General features: G+C 42.9%; 1 protein-coding gene across 2 annotated transcripts in view; it reads right to left on the bottom strand.

Moving 5' to 3' along the window:
- Positions 1-18568, bottom strand: part of NDRG3 (NDRG family member 3) — a 62500-nt gene that overhangs the window by 41402 nt on the left and 2530 nt on the right. For both annotated transcript variants that reach the window (XM_010829214.1, XM_010829213.1), the window contains exon 2: positions 7496-7595. In XM_010829214.1, coding sequence (XP_010827516.1) covers positions 7496-7552 — 57 coding nt within the window. In that variant the 5' untranslated portion in view covers positions 7553-7595. The remainder of the gene's footprint in view (positions 1-7495; positions 7596-18568) is intronic.

Below are 18568 nucleotides of genomic sequence, written 5' to 3'. Positions count from 1 at the left end.
TCAGAAACTGTTATATCCATCCACCCTCCAGAAGGCGTGGAGCTATAATGATAAAAAAGCTTTCGATAAAGCACCTTATCCAAAGCTGCCCCTTCAGAGAAGATCGAGGTCTCTGATGCCAAGGGAGTACTAGGCAATCCCCTCTCTCGTCAAGAAGATCCTCTTAGAAACAGTTCTGTGTCCCACCACTCGCACTGCTGGCAGGACAGAACAGAGGTTAAAAGCACAGCCCAGCGCGGTAAAGAAAAAGCAACAACAAAAGCCACCCAAAGAAACAAACTGTCCTCCCCTGAGAGGAACTAGCGGAGGCAGCTGGGATGATGCACAGCACTCTTTAATACGGCAGCTAATAGCCACAGCTGCCAATTTAAACTAAAATTTAAAATTCAGTCTCACTGTCACATTAGCTGCATTTCAGGTGCTCAGCACACACATGTGGCCAGTGGCTACTGTATTACTGGGCCGTGCAGACACAGAACATTTCCTTTGACTGCAGAAACTTCTAGTGGACAGGGCCGATCTAGAGAGCTTTTGAGGGAATAAGATTATGGATGAGCAGCTCTTATCTCTCTACAGGTGGCAGTAAAGTCACAACAGATTACCAATCAGAGAGACTACTGATGACACTGAGAAGAGAAGAGAGTGGTAGAGACAGCTAGTCTGAGGTGTTAGTCCCAGAATGAAACCAAGTTCACAAAATAAAGTTTGATGCAGTCACAGCAAGGAGAAACAACTACAATGCCATGCAGAAAGCACATTCCCAAGGAATGCTGCCACTGGTAAGAAGGATCAATAGTGTTCCATGGCCCCACTGGCCCCACACAACTGCTGAGAACTCCTTCCGAGAAGTCATTGTACTTAATTTCTAGTTTGACTGTGAGAAGCAGAAGGGAGGGTCGTTCTCATGGACGAGGGTAGATTGTTGTAGTAGGATATAAATGACCAGCCAGTGAGCCCCAGTCCGATTCAACTTGCACCCTCCACCACATTCAGCAGGGGGCCAGGGGTAAGTCAGGTACTTGATGGATATTTATAAAAGGAATAAGCCAATGTAATAAAATTAAATACAAGTTTCTGTTAAGATTTTGGGTCAAAAACAACAGAAAAATTCCACTGCATCCCAGTCATTAAATAAAAACATAGACTACAAAATAGTCGTCAAAGTTTGACCTCAACTACATTAAAATATGCACCAAAAGAGACTAGAAGAAAAATACCAAAACATTAACAATAGCAACTATTTCAGAATAGAAAGATTATGGGCGATTACACTTTTCTTGAAACTTTTCTACAATAAGCATGTACTTCACTTTTTGCAATGGAAAAATAAAAAAGATTTGGTGTGGAATAAAAAATATGTAACTTAGTATTTTGTAAAATATGATTTAAAGATTCATTTAATCTTTTGAGGAATAATCTATAATGATATCAAAACAGACCGTATTAGAGCTTCAATCTTACTGGGCTCCCAGAGATTCCCTTAAGAGATTATTTGGAAAGCTTAGGGAGTATCCCTCCAGTCTGAACTAAAATCTTGGTCCTGGAACACAGACACACAAATTCTGATGAGCAATTTGAGAAGCAGCTGTCGCCGTATGCATGAATTCCTTTCTTCACTATCTTGTGATCACAGTCAAGAAGCATTTTGTGAGGCTGAAGCTTGAGATGAGCACAAAGGGAAATGCCAAAAAGTAGAAAGATGCAATTCTCTCCTGAAACCAAATGATATTTGTTGAGAACCTAGCAAGAACACGGTTGCACATTCTTTATGCAATGTTCACCTCTCAAAGAAAAGATACGAGTAATCAGAGGAAGACTAACACTTGTTTTCTTGGCTTTTTTTTTTTTTAAAGATGTCAGATCCTCTTGGAGTCTGGCTTCAGGCTTCATGAGTGATCAAGCATCTTGGAGAAAGGATATGACTGGGTCAGTCTGACCATGTTTGGTGCCCAGACTTTCTGAGCCAAGATCATTAGCTGGTCCCCAAATGATCTGAGTGTGGTCAACCAAAGCCAAATTCTCTGAACTCATTAAAAATTCAATACTGCTCACTAGATAGATTCTGGAAGGGGAAAGACTTCCCTGGGACACTTCCCTGGGGATTTATTTGTCTCTGATATTTGTAGCGCAGGGTTCCACTCCAACAAAACTTTCAGAAGTTTCAGGCTCTGGGTGCTTTCTTTTTATTTTCTGTCCCATTTGAATATAGCATTAATTCCATGTTCAGAGAGATTTTTGCACTAAGCAGACTTAAGCTGCAGAAAGGGATTCAAGATAATAAATGAAAACAATAGAATAATGTAGGGGAAGAGGAAAAAAAAGGAAAAATCAAGGAAAAAGAGAAATCATAACTGAAAGTTGCAGTCAAGGTAGAAGCCAGCTAAGGGGCATGTTTCTTGGTGGAGACTCTAGGCCAAGTGAAGAAGGTAAATGAAGGAGCTCAAGAAAGTAAATTTTAAAAAAGTAATTCTCAGTTCAAGCCTGGAGAATAGGCAAAAAGCAACTGAGAATCTATCAGTGTATGAAGAGAAGTATGAGAGAAAGGGGGAAGGCAAGGAGAAAAATTTAAAAATCAAGTAACTGCTGGACAGTTATAGAAATATAACTGGACAGAAGAGAAACATAATTTCCCACTATGAGATCTGGTCAAGATCAGCATATAGTTTCAAAAGACAGAAAGCAACAGACAGAACAGAAAGACAGACCGTAGAACCAACTACCAACAGGAGGAGATTTGGGGCAAATCTGTGTGTTTGGTGACCTTGATGTGGGGTGCAGTGTCTGACTCACTACTCTATTCCCAGTTCTGGCACTTAGTAAAGGCAATAAACATCATTCTGGAAGAGATATGAGCATCTCAAAATAGAGATACTCAATCTGAGTAAGATATGAATACCAAAGAGGAAGAGTGACACGCAACTGATGAGCTTGGAACTAAAGGACAGTTGTTAAAACAGGAAAAGTTTTAGAAACAAGCAGATTAAAGACTGTCAAAGAGAACAAAATATGGCATGTCTACCAGAAAAAAAAAAAAAAAAGGACAATAACTCTTACCAACAGAAAGTAGAAACATGGGAAACTGTACAAGAAATGTATTAACAGCATTTCATAAATATTCTTTAATGAAAATATCAACAAGTCTGTGTTGCTGTTGTTTTCAAAGAGACCTTGGAGGGTGTGGGGTCGGGGGGAAGTTCAGGAAGGAGGGGCTCTATGTTTATTTATGGCTGATTCAGGTTGCTGTATGGCAGAAATCGACACATTGTAGAGCAATTATCCTCCAATTAAAAATAAATTAAAGACCAAACAAAACAACCTCTGCCTGTCTCTGCTGCCCTGGAGATGACTAAAATGCTCATCCCTGGGTTCTTCCTGCTCTTCCTCTTATAATATCCTCCCTACCTCCTATATCCAGTCACCAGTAGAGGGTCTACCTCACTTTCTACTGTAACAACCAAAACAAATTAATAACTTATTCATTCCCCACACTGAATATTTATTCCCCTTCTTGGCAGGTCCTCAGTTCTGCTGAAGCCAACTGTGGTGTCCTATTTATTTTCTCAAGTCTGGTCTTTGGCATCCATAGGCTCAGCAGTATCTGAACTAAGGGTAGGTAAAGGAAGATAGGGAAAATGAAGCACAAATCAGGGAGCCCTCCTGCTTATACAGCTCTGTGAAGGTGGGGGGAAGGGGTTGGAACAACCAGCTAACAAGAGGCTGCAGGTGGTGGGAAGAACCTGGGACCCCTGACCCAGACTGAAGTCAACATCCGTGGGGTCCGGTCCTGGCTTCACCACCTCACTAGACACCAGCAATGGACAAGTCATATAATTTCTCTGAGCCTCATCTGTAAAATGGAGTTAAAAATACCTTTAACTACTTCCTTCACAAGAAGTTAGGAGATTCAAATTAGATAGTACTTGTGAAAATGCTCTGAAAATGGTTAAATGCTATTAAAAAAAATCATTTCATATAATTCTGTCTCAAAAAAAAAACCACACACACACAGAAGTGCTGGCAGGTGCTTCTTTTCATCACTGGAGCCAAAACAAGCATGGCAAAATTACCCACTTCTTCACAATTCTGAGCCATAGACAAAATCACAGGCATACTAAAATTAAATGGGAAAAGTACCAACAAATGACAAGAAAAAAGTTAACATAAGTCTCGCTTAAAGCTATTTTGAGAATGCTTCCTTATAGTCAGCTCAGGATAAATTTCTGCATTTCAGGCTGGGTCCAGACTCCCTTTAGCTCCCTGAAACCTGGAAGGGCACAACAATATCTCTAAGAATGTATCTAGGAAGAGAATGGACAGAAAGATGATGTGAAATGATATAAATCTCTAGGTTTCTGCTTACCGAGAGAGGGCAAGCCTCAGAGGTGATGCCAAAACTTCTACAGGGTGAACACAGTGGAAAGGCCTCAGGCTGTGGAGTAGGAAAGGTTTGGGTTTCAGTCCTGGCTTTGCCACTTCCTGACTGGGCAAGCCTTATAGTCAGATTTTCATCTATTAAGTGAGGAAGACTATCTATTTCAAAGGAATGTTCTGATGATTAAAAGAAAGAAGGTATGTAAAGCACTCAACAAATAACAGCAGGATAGGCTATTAGGCAAAAATAAAACCTCCATGAAAACTAAAAACGTTAAGACTTCCTTTGCTATTCAAGTCTGAAAGCTTATACCCTACCAGCAGTGGTTCTCAACTGGGGAGACTCTGACCCCGAGGAGACATCTGATATTGTCTGGGGACAAGTTTGGTTGTCATGACTTGAAGATGCTACTGGCATCTAGTGGGTACAGAGGCCAGGGATGCTGTTAAACACCCTACAATGAATAGGGCAGCCTCCCACAACAAAACATTTAGAGTGCCAAGAGCAAGAAACCCTGTCCTACAGCACGTGCTCTTGGGTACACAATCTGAGTAAGCTGCTTCACCTTTCTCAGCCCTCGTCTCCTCATCAGCAATATGAGAATAAATCGATCTGTGTGTCCTAAATCACCAAGCCTTTGGGAGGATCAAATGAAATAATGGATGAGAAGCACTACCGTCATTACACCCTTCAAAACGTATGCAAAAGCACCCGCTTATTGGGCAAAGGCAGAGCACTGATATACTGGGGAGTGGGGGTGGAATGGGGTAGAAGGCTTTGTTTGAGAATGACACCATCTGAGGAGGGCCTACTGCCAATCTACTTCTATAAAGCTTGGCTGGAGCAGGGGGAATGCTCATGAATAGTGATGGGCTAGGAGCACTTCCCAGGGAGAGAGAGGCACGAGATGGAGCGTGGGAAGTGGGTAGGAACAGCACGGGCACATCAAAGAAGAGCCACCAGATGTTAGGAAGTGAGACAACGCCTGGTACCTTAGACTGCTCAGGCTGCGTGAATGGCTTTTACAACAAAAATTTATCTTCTCACAGTTCTGGAGCCTGAAGTCCAAGATCAAGGTTCCAGCAGGGTTTTGTTTTAGGTGAGAGCTCCCTTCTTGGCTTGCAGACGGCTGCCATCCATGTTTCCTCATCTGTCCAGGGGTGGAGGTAGAGGGTGTATCTCTCTCTCCCTCTCCCTCACTCTTCTTATAAGGCCATCAATTCTATCAGATTAGGGCTCTACCACATGACCTCATTTAACCTTAGTCACCTCCTTAAAGCCCTTATCTCCAGTATAGTCACATAGGAGGCTAGTGCTTCAACATATGAATTTTAGGGGAGCAGACATAATTCTGTTCATAGCATTCGGGCACACATCAGACACAACCAGGGAATCACTATAGCCTCAGAGATGAGGACCCAAACATTAATCCAACGCTTTTCTGTGGTTACAGTCGCCAAATCTTTCTTTTCCAGCTGCCTTCTCTATGAGACATCCAGGCAATTAACTCCTGGAGTTCTTCATGTAGCTGCCTCAGGCATCCTGTGGACTTCCAAGATCAGGAAAGACTCCTCTTCTTACCTGGGCCCCAATCCTCAAATGTCTGAGATCCATCAGGTCATAGGCTTCCAACACTGGCTAATCAGAATCACTTTAGGCATGGTTCTCAATTTTTGGATGCTTTTGTAAACGTTCACCCCAGATCAATTCAATCATAATCTCTGGAGGTAAGACCTAGGCATCAGTTATTTTTAAATCTCCCCAAGTAATTGCAATAAGCAGCCAAGGCTGAGGACCACTGATCATAGAGAGGTGTGCGTGCCCTGTCCCCATCCCCTCAGATTCCAATTTAGTTGTTCTAGAGTGGGGACCCAGGAATCTGTATTTTTAAACAAGTTCCTAGCTGACTTTGGTGACCACTCAGGTTTAGGATATGTTTCTAGTTCCTGAAGCTAAACTGCCTACCCGCACCTGCCTTGTAACTATTCATTTCTGTGGCTGTACGTAAGCATTACAGATGTAGATTCTACTTCCTTCCTCCTCTTCGTGGCCCATCATTTGGGTACAGCCCTTCATATGCACCAAAATTCAGTGCTTAACAGAGAGTTTTCTGAAAACATGAAGGGAAGCAACAAAAGAAACAAAAAAGGGTTTAAAAAGTGTGCAGCTTGCCAAGGGGGAGAGCAAGAGATCTGGTGAAAGATAAAGGAAGGGGTGGGAATAGGGGTAGAGATGAGGTCACAGGGACAAGAATGGGGTTGAAGGGTTTCAATAGCAAATTAGTGAACACAGTAAGTCAACAGCCCTAGAAGCTGTAGGTGAAGGGCCCTGCCTTGGGCAAAAAAAGATTAACAAGCAACAGCATCTTCTGGTATAGCCCCCGTTGGCATCCTGACCCTACCCAACTTTACCCTTTCCATCAATACTTCCCCAGGAAAGGATGCCATGAGCTCATCCACACCAAGCTAGAAGAGTAATTTAATAGGGGACAATGACAATACATCAAAAGAACGGGCCTAAAAGAAGGAATTTCACACACTTACTGAATGGAGAGGGAGAAGAGAGAAGATAAACCTTTCTTAGCTTTTTGGTAACTCTTATCATCACAGCACTCTTTACCTGCTGAATCCTGGTGACTATTAACTATGACGCTCACTGTGTGTTCTCTGACATGAACAGAAAGATGAGGTATATCACCAACATCCAGGCACCCCTGATGAAAACCTCAACGCAGACAGAGAGGTCACATCACAGACAAGCCTTACGGAGAGCACTGCAACCTGTGTGCATTACCAGCCATGGATGCTAAGTTTTCCTTATAGAAACTGAAAGTCACGATTCCTGGATTCTAAATCAAACCCCACTCATACTTTCCACTTAACATCTCTATCTGTAGAATAGGACATGTCAAGGATAATTTGTCTGAATTTGGCTGGTGGAAACAAAAGTAGGAAGAAAGAGAGGCAAGACATCAAGAAGGTTAAGAAATATATTTTTTAAAGTTTTCTCCCCACAGAAAGTCAAGATAAATATGTTTTTAGTTACTATTCAGATAATACAGAAAACAAACTAACCACAGAAGAAAGGACTTACATATATTTTAGTGACAACAGCAGTCTTTACCTTATCATTTAGAAGTGGTTTGATCTCTGTGAGTTGAACATCCTGAAGTTCATCCATGAGGCCAGATGAATAGAGGATTCTCAAGAATAAATCAGTAACTCTGAAACAGAAGTGGAGAAAAAGGCTTAAAACTAGGAGTTGGAAACATAATGGTCACACTACATCCATTCATTCAAATATTAAGAGCTTAGCGTGTGTCAGGCACTGCTCAGGGTGCTGAAGACACAGTAAACTAGATACTTACGGCAAACAGACTCTAACGTGGCCTCTGTGATCTCTGTACCTCTTGGCATACACAACCAAGCATAACCCCCCAACACTTATCTGGTTAGGGTTAGGCTTGCTTTTAACCATTAGAATATGGCAAAAGTGATGGAAAGTACCTGAGTATCTGCATATGATTACATTACATGATATTTTAACATCTGTCTTGCAAAGAGACAGAGTTCCCCTGATAGCTTTAAAGAAGCAGGTTGTAAATGTGTTGTCCTCCTCTGAAAAAAAAAAAGCAGCAAGCTGGCATGCTGTAAGACAGCCATGTGGCAAGAAACAGCCTGCAGCCAAAACAGCAAGAAACTGGGACCTTCAGTCCAACCATGTGCAAGGAACTGAAGGCTGTTAACAACCACGTGGGCCTGGAAGTGGATCCTTCCCCAGCTGCACCTTGCCCTGACCGGCGCCTTGACTACAGCCTTGCAGAGGAGCCAGTCAACCCATGCTGGAGTCCCAGCTCCCTGAAACTGAGATAACAAATGTGTGTTATAAACTACGAAGTCTGCAGTAATATTTTTATGCAGCAACAGATAATTAATACAATAGTCTTTGCCCACATGGAGAATTCATTTCAGTTATTGGAGATGTATAAGTAAGAGAACAACATGCTCGGGGCTACAATTTAGAAAGCAACAGTTTAGAAGGTAGATTAAGGGACAATAAAAAGTGGTTAATGCTGTAGCCTAACATAAACAGAGAGATGAACCGAGGCTACACTCACTAGCCTTCACTTGGGGAATCACAACAGTAGACGCAGAGTATGGTAGGCAGCCTCCACAAAGGCCTCCAATGAGCCTGCTCCCCAGTTCCTGACCCCAGACCATGAGACATAATAAATAACTTTGTTTTGGAGTGATTAGTTACATAGTGAGAAATAACTAAGACCGAAAGGGAGAAGTTAGGGAAAGGTGTGGAGTAGAGAGGCACAGATTCCATCCTACTGTACAGGAAGCCATGGGGAGAGATTACAAATACTGGATACAAGTGGTTCCCATCCAGACTTCAAAGGTCTAGGCTTCATCTCTTCTGCCTTGGCCTTGCAGGAAAAATGCTAATTCAATGATTTGGGAATTCAGACATTCAACAACCATTTATTGAGTTCCCACTGTGCAAAGCATATGAACAACAGAAATAGGGTCCCTGCCTTCTACAAGTTTATTAGCAGAGATGACCACTATCTATAAAGTTACCTACAAAATGAGAAATAAAAGGGCCAGAAGAGTTCAAAGGAGGAGCAATTCCTTCTGATTGGTGGGAATCATTCACAATATATTAGTTCATTAATCCATTTTTCTGTTTTTCCCTCCAGAAATAGGATGTATGGCTTTGACTTGGCTATGGAGAGGGTCTGTGTTCCACGTTACCTCTTAGGTATTAATGACCAATACACCAAAATGAATCCTGCTTTCAACTATGCCTACATGTGTTGTTGCTGTTCAGTTGCTCAGTTGTATCTGATCCTTTGCGACTCCATGGACTACAGCACACCAGTCCTTCACTATCTCCCGGGGTTTGCTCAAACTCACGTCCATTGAGTCGATGATGCCATCCAACCATCTCATCCTCTGTTGTCCCCTTCTCCTAATACCCTCCATCCTTCCCAGCATCAGGGTCTTTTCCAATGAGTCAGCTCTTTGCATCAGGTGGCCAAAGTATTAGAGCTTCAGCTTCCCCAGCATCAGTCCTTCCAATGAACTATCCAGGGCTGACTTCCTTTAGGCTAACAAAAGCTCTTCTACCATTACTTTGAAGAACCCTGAGGGTGCCAATGGGGGCCACTGCTCAAACCGTGGATCGCACACGCCAACCGTGAGGACCCCAACATTTGTGTCACTGCAAGAGCACAAGCCCGGTATTTGCGGGTCTTTTCTCAGACCCCAGGTACCCTATACCCTTGACTGAGCTACTGAATGCCCAGAATTTTTTTTTTTTTATTTTCATATCAGTCACACTTCCAAAGGGGATGAGATGGCTTGAACTTTTTATCACAAATTTCAAACAGCATCTAACATTTCTCTCTTCTATAGTCCCCACATCAACCCACTTAGCGCCCCAAATATTGGCCCAACTGGAATCTACTCATTGAATTTTTTAAATAAACTTTTATTTATTTATTTGGCTGCACCAGGTCTTAGGTGAGGCATGTGGGATCTAGTTTCCTGACCTGGGATTGAACCCAGGCCCCCTGCATTGGGAGCACGGTCTTACCCAGTGGACTACCAGGAAAGTCCCTTCACAGTGTTTAGTAACCACACAATGAACTGTGGCCTCTTTTCATTTGGACTCCACTATTTGTCAGTAATTTAAAATGACAATTTTAAAGTTCTTCTTCCTATTATAAAATATGGGCTCATTTTAGAAAATATGGAAACCACAGGGTAACCAAAAGATATTTTATTCACAGTCCTTCCTTCTAGAAACAATCACTGTTAATATTTCAGGCTATTTCCATTCCCCCCCCAAACACATAAAATGGTGATATTCTGAAACTTTTCCAACCCTGCTTTATTCACTACTTTAATTCACTCATTTGAAAGCAGGGCACTGCAAGGTGTGAATCATTCAAATGTGACTCCACTGGGGAGCCTGTCAAGGAGCCTCAGGGACAGAGGGAAGCCTGAGGTGCCTCCAAAGTGACGCATTCATCTAGTGTTCCCGAGCAAGTTTTAAAGATAAAGAAAGATGCAGTTTGTGCCAGGACAAACACTAAAACAAGGGCGCAATTAAATGAGAAGGCTGTCCTTATCAGCTGGGCCCAATGCAGTCAGTGGAGGATGGTGTGATTTCGGAACTGGCAACAGGACAGCAGGTGTTCACCTTCCGCATGACAGGGAACCCAACGTCTTCTTCCAGAGATCGGATTTTTGCTCACTGTCTTGAGCCCTTGCCAATGAGCAGTTTTATAACTCCTATAAGAAAATTAACATCACATGGTGGAAAACTCCATCTCCAGATCCCTCTGCTACACAGACTGGCTCCCTCCTGGGGATCAAAGGGCTGCAGTGCCTTCATCTGCACAAATGATATGGCTGCCAGATCCCAACCTGATACTAAGGGCTATTAATATTTTTAAAAGGCTAGTGGAGATTTTATAAATGTAATAGATAAGAACTCTTTTCCAGTTTCATGAGATAGGGGGAAGAGTGACAAGTAAAAAAAAACAGCCATCCTCAGCCTAAGTAAGTGAGCCTTGTATCAAAAGGCTAAAAAGGGAAAGGGGAAAAGTGTAATTCCTACTCTGTGCCAGAAATTATAGTCTAAGGACCTTATGTTAATCCTCCTCATCCCAGGAGTTATGTTTAATACCCCTCCCGGGTAGACATCTTCATTTCTTACTTTATAGGCAGGAAAAACTTAAGCTAAGAGAAGTTAAGTGGCTTTCCTAATATCCATATCTAAGTGAGTAACAATGCAAGGATTTAAAAATTTGACTCTTCTAGTCATAGAAAGAGCCTATAAGCATATCAGATATGGACCCAGGCGGGCCCGACCTAACTGAGTGGCACTGGGCAAAGCATTTTTCCTTTCTGGACCTGTTTCCCCATCTGTCAAGAGAAGAGGTTGAGTAGGATAACATTTTCGCCCCCATTTAGGACTGACGTTCTGTGACCCAAAGTTAGTTAGTGTTAATCGCTCGGTAGTGTCTGACTCTTTGCAACCCCATGGACTGTAGCCCGGCAGGCTCCTCTGTCCATGGAATTCTCCAGGCAAGAATACTGGAGTGGGCTGCCATTCCCTTCTCCAGGGGATCTTCCTGACCCAGGGACTGAACCCAGGTCTCTTGCATTGCAGGCAGGTTCTTTACCACTAAGCCACCAAGGAAGCCATCTGTGACCCAAAAGCCCCCTATAAATGTAGCACTTTACATTACTCCCCAGGGTAAGCACCTATCCTCCACCTCACAAGGCTCTTACTAAAATCCTAAGAGGTCACCCAGTTATCAACTTATTGAGATTCACTGATTAGCTGAAGTTCACTCAGCAAATCAGTGGGAGGGTGCACTTGGCCTGATTCCAGGCACAGGAGGGTCTCAGACTTTTAGCACACTCCATGTTATGTTTTTTTTTTTTTCCAGTCACAAAAAGCTCACTGAGATTTCCAGTGCTTAAAAACACTGCTCTGTTACTTTAAATGAAGACAACAAGGGACTATACATAGTACTGGCTTTCTAAAACTACAAGCTGTCGTATTTCCCAGCTTTTCCCCATGACCAAGGTAATTTGTCTGGCCTTTGTCACGCTTTGCCAGAAACGAACTGACAGCAGGCTACTAGTTTGTATTCTAGAAGCAGAGTCAGTCACTTTGGTTTTGGCAAGATTGCAGACAGATAATCAGAACAGAATGAAGGCAGCAAATAGAGGAGGCACTCTCAGGAGACTGAGCTGGGAGGGGTCAGCTGGAGCTGGTGCTGGAGTAGTGATGACTGGAAAGCGGTAGGAAGTGGCCAGAGGACTGGCTGGGAAGCTAGTGGTGCTCCTATAGCAAGCTGACCCACACCCTCTCTTCCTACCTATAAACTACTGGCTGAGTCATGATTACAGCACTTCACAAAGCACCTTCACGTCTAACATCTCACTGGATTATCAGAATGGCACTGGGAATAAAACACTGGGGCACTGAATCACTTCTATTCCAGAGATGAGGAAACCCAGGCTTGAAGAGGTGAAATGGAACGAACAAAAAACACAACTGATAAATCCAACAGCTCTAACCGAAACCCAGTTTTCTTCTGATCCCAAACGCTCACTCTGTGCCCTGTACCATACTTCCTCCCAGGTCATCACAGATGAAAAGATGTGGGTTGGTAAAAAAGGAAAAGAAATTCAGCTGACTCCCTCACCGTGCTCTCACCTCTGGTCCTAAATTACACTGTGCAGTTAAGATCTGGGCACAGGCTCGAGGATTAAATGTTAATATGAAGTTAATAACAAGAAAGCCCAGATTTGGAACTAGAGTCTGCCTTCACCCATTAGTTCAATTGAGTAGAGGAGATTAAGTCTGTAAATAAATCACTACAGTTCAAGACGGGATAAACATGAGACTACAAACTGGACAAACTCTGAGGCATTTTCTCAGCCTCAGTTGTTGTTGTTGTTTGGTCATTAAGTCATGTCTGACTCTTTATGACCCCATGAACTGCAGTCTACCAGGCTCCTCTGTCCATGGAATTCTCCAGCGAGAACACTGGAGTGGGTTGCCATTTCCTTTTCCAGGGGATCTTCCCAGATAAGGGTTAGAACTCGTGTCTCCTGTGCTGGCAGGCGGATTCTTTACCACTAAGCCAGGAGGGAAGCCCCTCAGGAGGTCCCTCAGGAGGGAGGCTAACCTCAGTACTGATATTTTGAGCCAAATAATTCTTCATCATGGGGGCTGTCCTGTACATCACACAACATTTAGTAGCACCCCAGGCCTCTACCCACTAAATGGTATCAGCACCCTCCTCCAACAGTTGACACAAACAAAAATACCTCCAGATATTGCTCAATGTCCTCTGGGGGGCAAAATCAACCCCAGCTGAGAACCACTGCTCTAAGGGTTACAGAGGTTTAAGGCAAAGGTCAGTTAATGCAAGTTGTGGGTGCTGAGGAAAAGTTTCATGGAGGAGGTCATATTTGAACTGGACCTTTAAGAATAGATAAAATTCCTACAGGTGAGGATGAGAGAATAAAAAGAAGGAAGTCCAGAAAGGGAGAACATAAAAGCAAGATGAGAAAGCAGTGCTGAAAAATGCTCTAATTCGGCAAGAAGAGGAGCTTGCTGTTGTCAACAGGGGATAAAATGTCCACTGGAGTCACATCATGGATAGCTGTTTATCAACTAACAGTTACAAGATACACATACACAGTAAGAAGTAGCCAACAATACAGGATACTAAACAGATTAGTATTAATAGTTTATGAGTCAAACCAGTGGTGTTTTCCTATGTCCCACCTACCCAGGAGGATAGAACGTTGCCCGAGTATCATCTCTTACATTGCCTCTAGTGTGCATTACATTTAGTCAGCGTTAAACGAAGCTTGGGGCTTCCCAGATGGCACAGTGGTAAACGATTTGTCTGCCGATGCAGAAGATGCGGGTTCGATCCCTGGGTCGGGAAAATCCCATAGAGTAGGAAATGGCAGCCCACTCCAGGATTCCTGCCTGGGAAATACCATGGGCAGAGGAGCCGCGAGGGATACAGTCCATGGGGTCGAAAAGAGTTGGACGTGACTGAGCAAACTGAGCACACAGCAAACCACGCTTGGAACCAGAGCGGAGGTGGGAGAAATAACTAGGGACCGAGATGGTCAGGAGGTTCCCAAAGGAGTTACAGAGTGCTGGGCCTTGAAAGGACAGGTTCTGCATGGCTGGAAGGGAGGAGAGGACATTCCAGGTGAGGACATCTGAGTTGGGAGAGGAATAAATGTACACAACATATCCAAGAGACAGCAGGAAGAGCAACATAGCTGGGAAAGAAGACAAGGCTGGTCAGAACACTGAGCACATGAATCAGACTTCACTGTGTGGACAACCACACTTCACTGTGCTTCCCGAGAAGCAAAATAACAGTCTTTTAAAATGTGGCATCCTGTCCAACAGTTCTCTTAGCCGCACATTAGAAAGACTTAGGGAGCTTTTGAAGGAGGTCAATACCAGGCCACAACCCTAAGGATCCAACTTAATTGAGCTAATATAGGGCCCAGTATGGTTTTTAACATGCAGTTAAAGCTGAGAACCACTGGTCTACAGATACGCCTAGAAATTGAAGTGATTTGCCTAAATTCATGTATTCAGCTGGGTGTGGGGCTGGGACTGGCTGGCGTCTGAATTCCTATTCCAGGCTCTGAAAGATATCACAGAGTCCTGGGCTAAATTCCATACTTCAGTCTTTAAGAAGCATAATCTGATGACTTGGCTCTCAAGTTTTGCCAGGGTTAAAGCCTGAATTAATCTAATCATAAAACTATTGACTTAAGCATCCTCTCAAGTGTCTAGGGTAATGGATGCTGGATTCATTGCTGTCTCCTGAGGGCCCTTAGGAAAAGAAAGGGTCTCAGGAGACTCCCCAGAAAGCCAGATAAACAAGCCACACCACCCTCTGTGGAAGAAACAATGGCTTTTTAAAATGCAGCTAGCTCACTGAGCTTGTGCACCACATAAAGGAAAGTCTGGGTTACTCTTTATCAGAAAAAACTCTGAGAGATGCTATGCCATAAGCAAAGGTGGGGGATGGGGGAGTGATCAAAGCCGCTTGAATCATCCTTGCAGAACCTCATTTTTACAGTAAAAATCTCTACCAGGCCTCAGCCCTGGATGAGGGCTATCCACACACCTTGTGTTTTTCTGAAAGGAAAAGAACGGCACCCCTCACAACAGGCCCACTCCTTTTGTGTCACTCCTGGATTCTGGCAGCAGGTGGTGAACAGGAGGTTTGCAGAGACTGCCAAGCTGGGAATCTGAGTCTGCCTGTATAATCACCAGATTAATTCCAGGGTATCAGTACAGATAACTATTAGAACAAAGCAACACACATCTTGGGGTGTTCTTTTTCACCTCACACACCCATCAACCAGTTGATCCCCTCTAATGAGGGGATCACGCTGAAGTAACTCTAGAAGAAGCACTACCCTCTGGCTTCAGCTCTTGAAGGATGCAGCTCAGGACACTAGGAAAGCTACTGCTGGCAAAGTGCTGGTATACGCTCTTGGGATGGGTTCCAGGTTCCCGCCAGCTCTAAGACAGAATCCCGGAAAACAATTTGTTCTTTAAGACAGCCTGAGTGGAGGTAAAGGACAAACAAGAGACCTAAGAGGCAGTCCTTAAAACTCAAACTAACTTCATGCTCATAATATATTGATCACTTATTCCAGATACCATAATATGCACTTTATTTGTCCATTCATTATTTCCTTATATTTCCTGACACACTTATAAGATAGTACATTAGTAATCCTTCCCATTTTACAGATGAAGAAACTGAGGTGGGGAGAGGTTTTGTAATATGCCAAAGGTCACACAGCTAGCAAGTGGCACAGAAAGGATCTGAACCTGAGCAGCCTGCAGTTAGAGCTTTGGCCGGCCTCTATAAATGACTTTTTCCACTTGATCCCAACTGATCATTAATTCTTCTACTTATTCGTTTCAGGTTTGGCTACTGGGACCTACCAGGATCTTAATGATCAAAGAATTTTGAAAACTGAGAACCATCCAACAAAATTTAGGTATTATTATCATCACCATTATTATTAATGAACAGGGGAGGCCTGTACCTACCTGAGGATATTTGAAAAGCAATTACCCTTGGACTATCTAGTCACCCAAAGTTACATTCCAGGCAACATCCTGGTTAAAACCATGTCCTGACAGAAAGGTTTAAAAGAATCAACATCTTTAGGACTTCTGTGGTGGTCCAGGGTCTAAGATTCTGTGCTTCCAACGCCTGGGTTCGGGCCCTGATCAGGGAACTAACTAGATCTCACAGCTGCAACTAAGACCTGGTGCAGCAAACCAAATTAAAAAAAAAAAGATACTGTAAAACTTATCAGATCAGATCAGATCAGATCAGTCACTCAGTTGTGTCCGACTCTTCGCGACCTCATGAATCACAGCACACCAGGCCTCCCTGTCCATCACCAACTCCCGGAGTTCACTCAGACTCATGTCCATCGAGTCAGTGATGCTATCCAGCCATCTCGTCCTCTGTCGTCCCCTTCTCCTCCTGTCCCTAATCCCTCCCAGCATCAGGGTCTTTTCCAATGAGTCAACTCTTCGCATGAGGTAGCCAAAGTACTGGAGTTTCAGCTTCAGCATCATTCCTTCCAAAGAAATCCCAGGACTGATCTCCTTCAGAATGGACTGGTTGGATCTCCTTGCAGTCCTAGGGACTCTTAAGCAACCAAAAGCACCTTCTAATAATTAGTAATAAAATCAAGTATGAAGAGTGGTTGTATCAGAAATTTATCCTTGGCCCAAATGAAAACTTGATTTGTAGACAGTGGGCATTTTTAGGTGGTAAAGGATTAACAAACAAATGGCAGAGCTAAACTTCTCTACTTGGGAAATTTATTTTCTTTTTCTATATTAAATCTCTGAGGAATATAAAAAGTAGCAACTCCAGACAAAAAGTGGGGGAGAAAGCCTGCTCCACATCATGTTCTCTACCAAGTTTAATAACATGGCTTGATAGTTTTCTGAGTAGTGTTACCTAGAATTCAACTCAGAATGCAGTGAAGCCATATTTCTTCCAAAGCACATCCCACTGAGCCATGAAATATCCAACAACCTTGGATATTTATTTCAGACTGATAATATGTCAAACTCTGTGATGCGCCTTGGGAACATGACAGAATTCTGCATCACTGTAACATCTCTTCACTGAAGAGATAAGATCAAAAGACAAAATACCCAATTTTGTATGGCACTTAAAATATCCTTCGGTTCTGCTGACAGCCTAGTGGTTAGGAATCTGGGCTTTCACCGCAGTGGTCCAGGTTCAACCACTGGTTGGGGAGCTGAGATTCTGTGCAGCACAGCGAAAAAAAACCAACAACAAAAAAAACAGTCTCCCATACACCTCAGTTATTTTCACATTAATAAGATGACAATTAATGGCAAAATTGTAGGTAAACTATAAATACAACAGAATTAGCACTGTGGTTAAAGAAAAAAAAAATTCATTTACCAAAGCAAGCCCTGGTCAATATTCATATTAAGTCTAGGTTAAGTACCTCTGTGCTATTTTCAAGCAGTCTCTTAAAAAACAGAAAGTGGGGTTGGGGTAGAATGGTTTAAAAAGTTCTTTCAGAATAGATGACTGGATATCCAGGTCAGCAGTAAACCTAAATGTTATCAATCTGTGGACTTGAAAGTACTCAGAACACCCCTTCCTTTCATCATCTCTATTCAGCCTTGTCATTCCCCTCCCTCCCCCAGAACCTCTCATTTGCCCTTTCCTTGTCTTTCTGACTATCCTCACTTCTTGCCTGGATTTGTTCATTCACCATTTACCAAGTGTCTATTACCTGCCACATACAGAGCTAGACCCTTGCCCCTCATCTGAGGAAGCTCACGTGATACTCAGCAGAGCTGCTGTCTGCCCATCTCGATCACCAGACTGCAAGCTTTAGCAAAGGCTTTGTATTTCCAGAACCAGTAGCATCTGGCATACAGCAGACACTCTAAAAATGTCTGTTGTGTGACACTAGATTACTTTAGCAAGCTCTTTTTTAACTCCATAAATATTTTAGTACATATCTTCAAAAACAACTCTTACTTTTCTTTCCTTTTTAAAACACGAAAACAATATGTGCACAATGCAAAAATAGTACTGAAAGCTATGGAGTAAAAAGTGAATTCTCCAACCCTCTAAATCCCACTCCTAGAAATGACTACTATTACAGTTTGGAATGTATCTTTCCAGAACTTTCTTATGCTGGTATACAACACACACAGAATATACTTTTTCTGGAACAAGTTCTTTGACAGTTTCTGACTCTAGTTTTTCAACCTTCTAATCCAGCCCAAGTTCTCAAAGTGCTGTCCCTGAATCAGGAGCATCAGCAGCATCTGGGAACTTGTTAGAAATACAAATTCTCAGGCCCCACCCCAAACCTACTGAATCAGAAATTCTGGGGGTGGGGCCCCCACAATCTGTCTTAATAAACTTCAGGTAATTCTTATACACACTAACGGTTGACAACCATTGAACACAAGCAAGTCACCCTGGTCAAGCCGGTTTTTTTTTTATTGTCTCTTAAATATTTTATTGTCAGGAGTGGCAACCGTGCTTTGGTTTTAAGTGTTAGGCGCTTAGTCGTGTCC

This window comes from Bison bison, unplaced genomic scaffold, assembly GCF_000754665.1.
Source record: "Bison bison bison isolate TAMUID 2011002044 unplaced genomic scaffold, Bison_UMD1.0 scf7180017864500, whole genome shotgun sequence".
Lineage (NCBI taxonomy): Eukaryota > Metazoa > Chordata > Mammalia > Artiodactyla > Bovidae > Bison > Bison bison.
The sequence above is the reverse complement of the archived record's forward strand: the minus strand, read 5'-3'. Positions and strand labels throughout refer to the sequence as shown.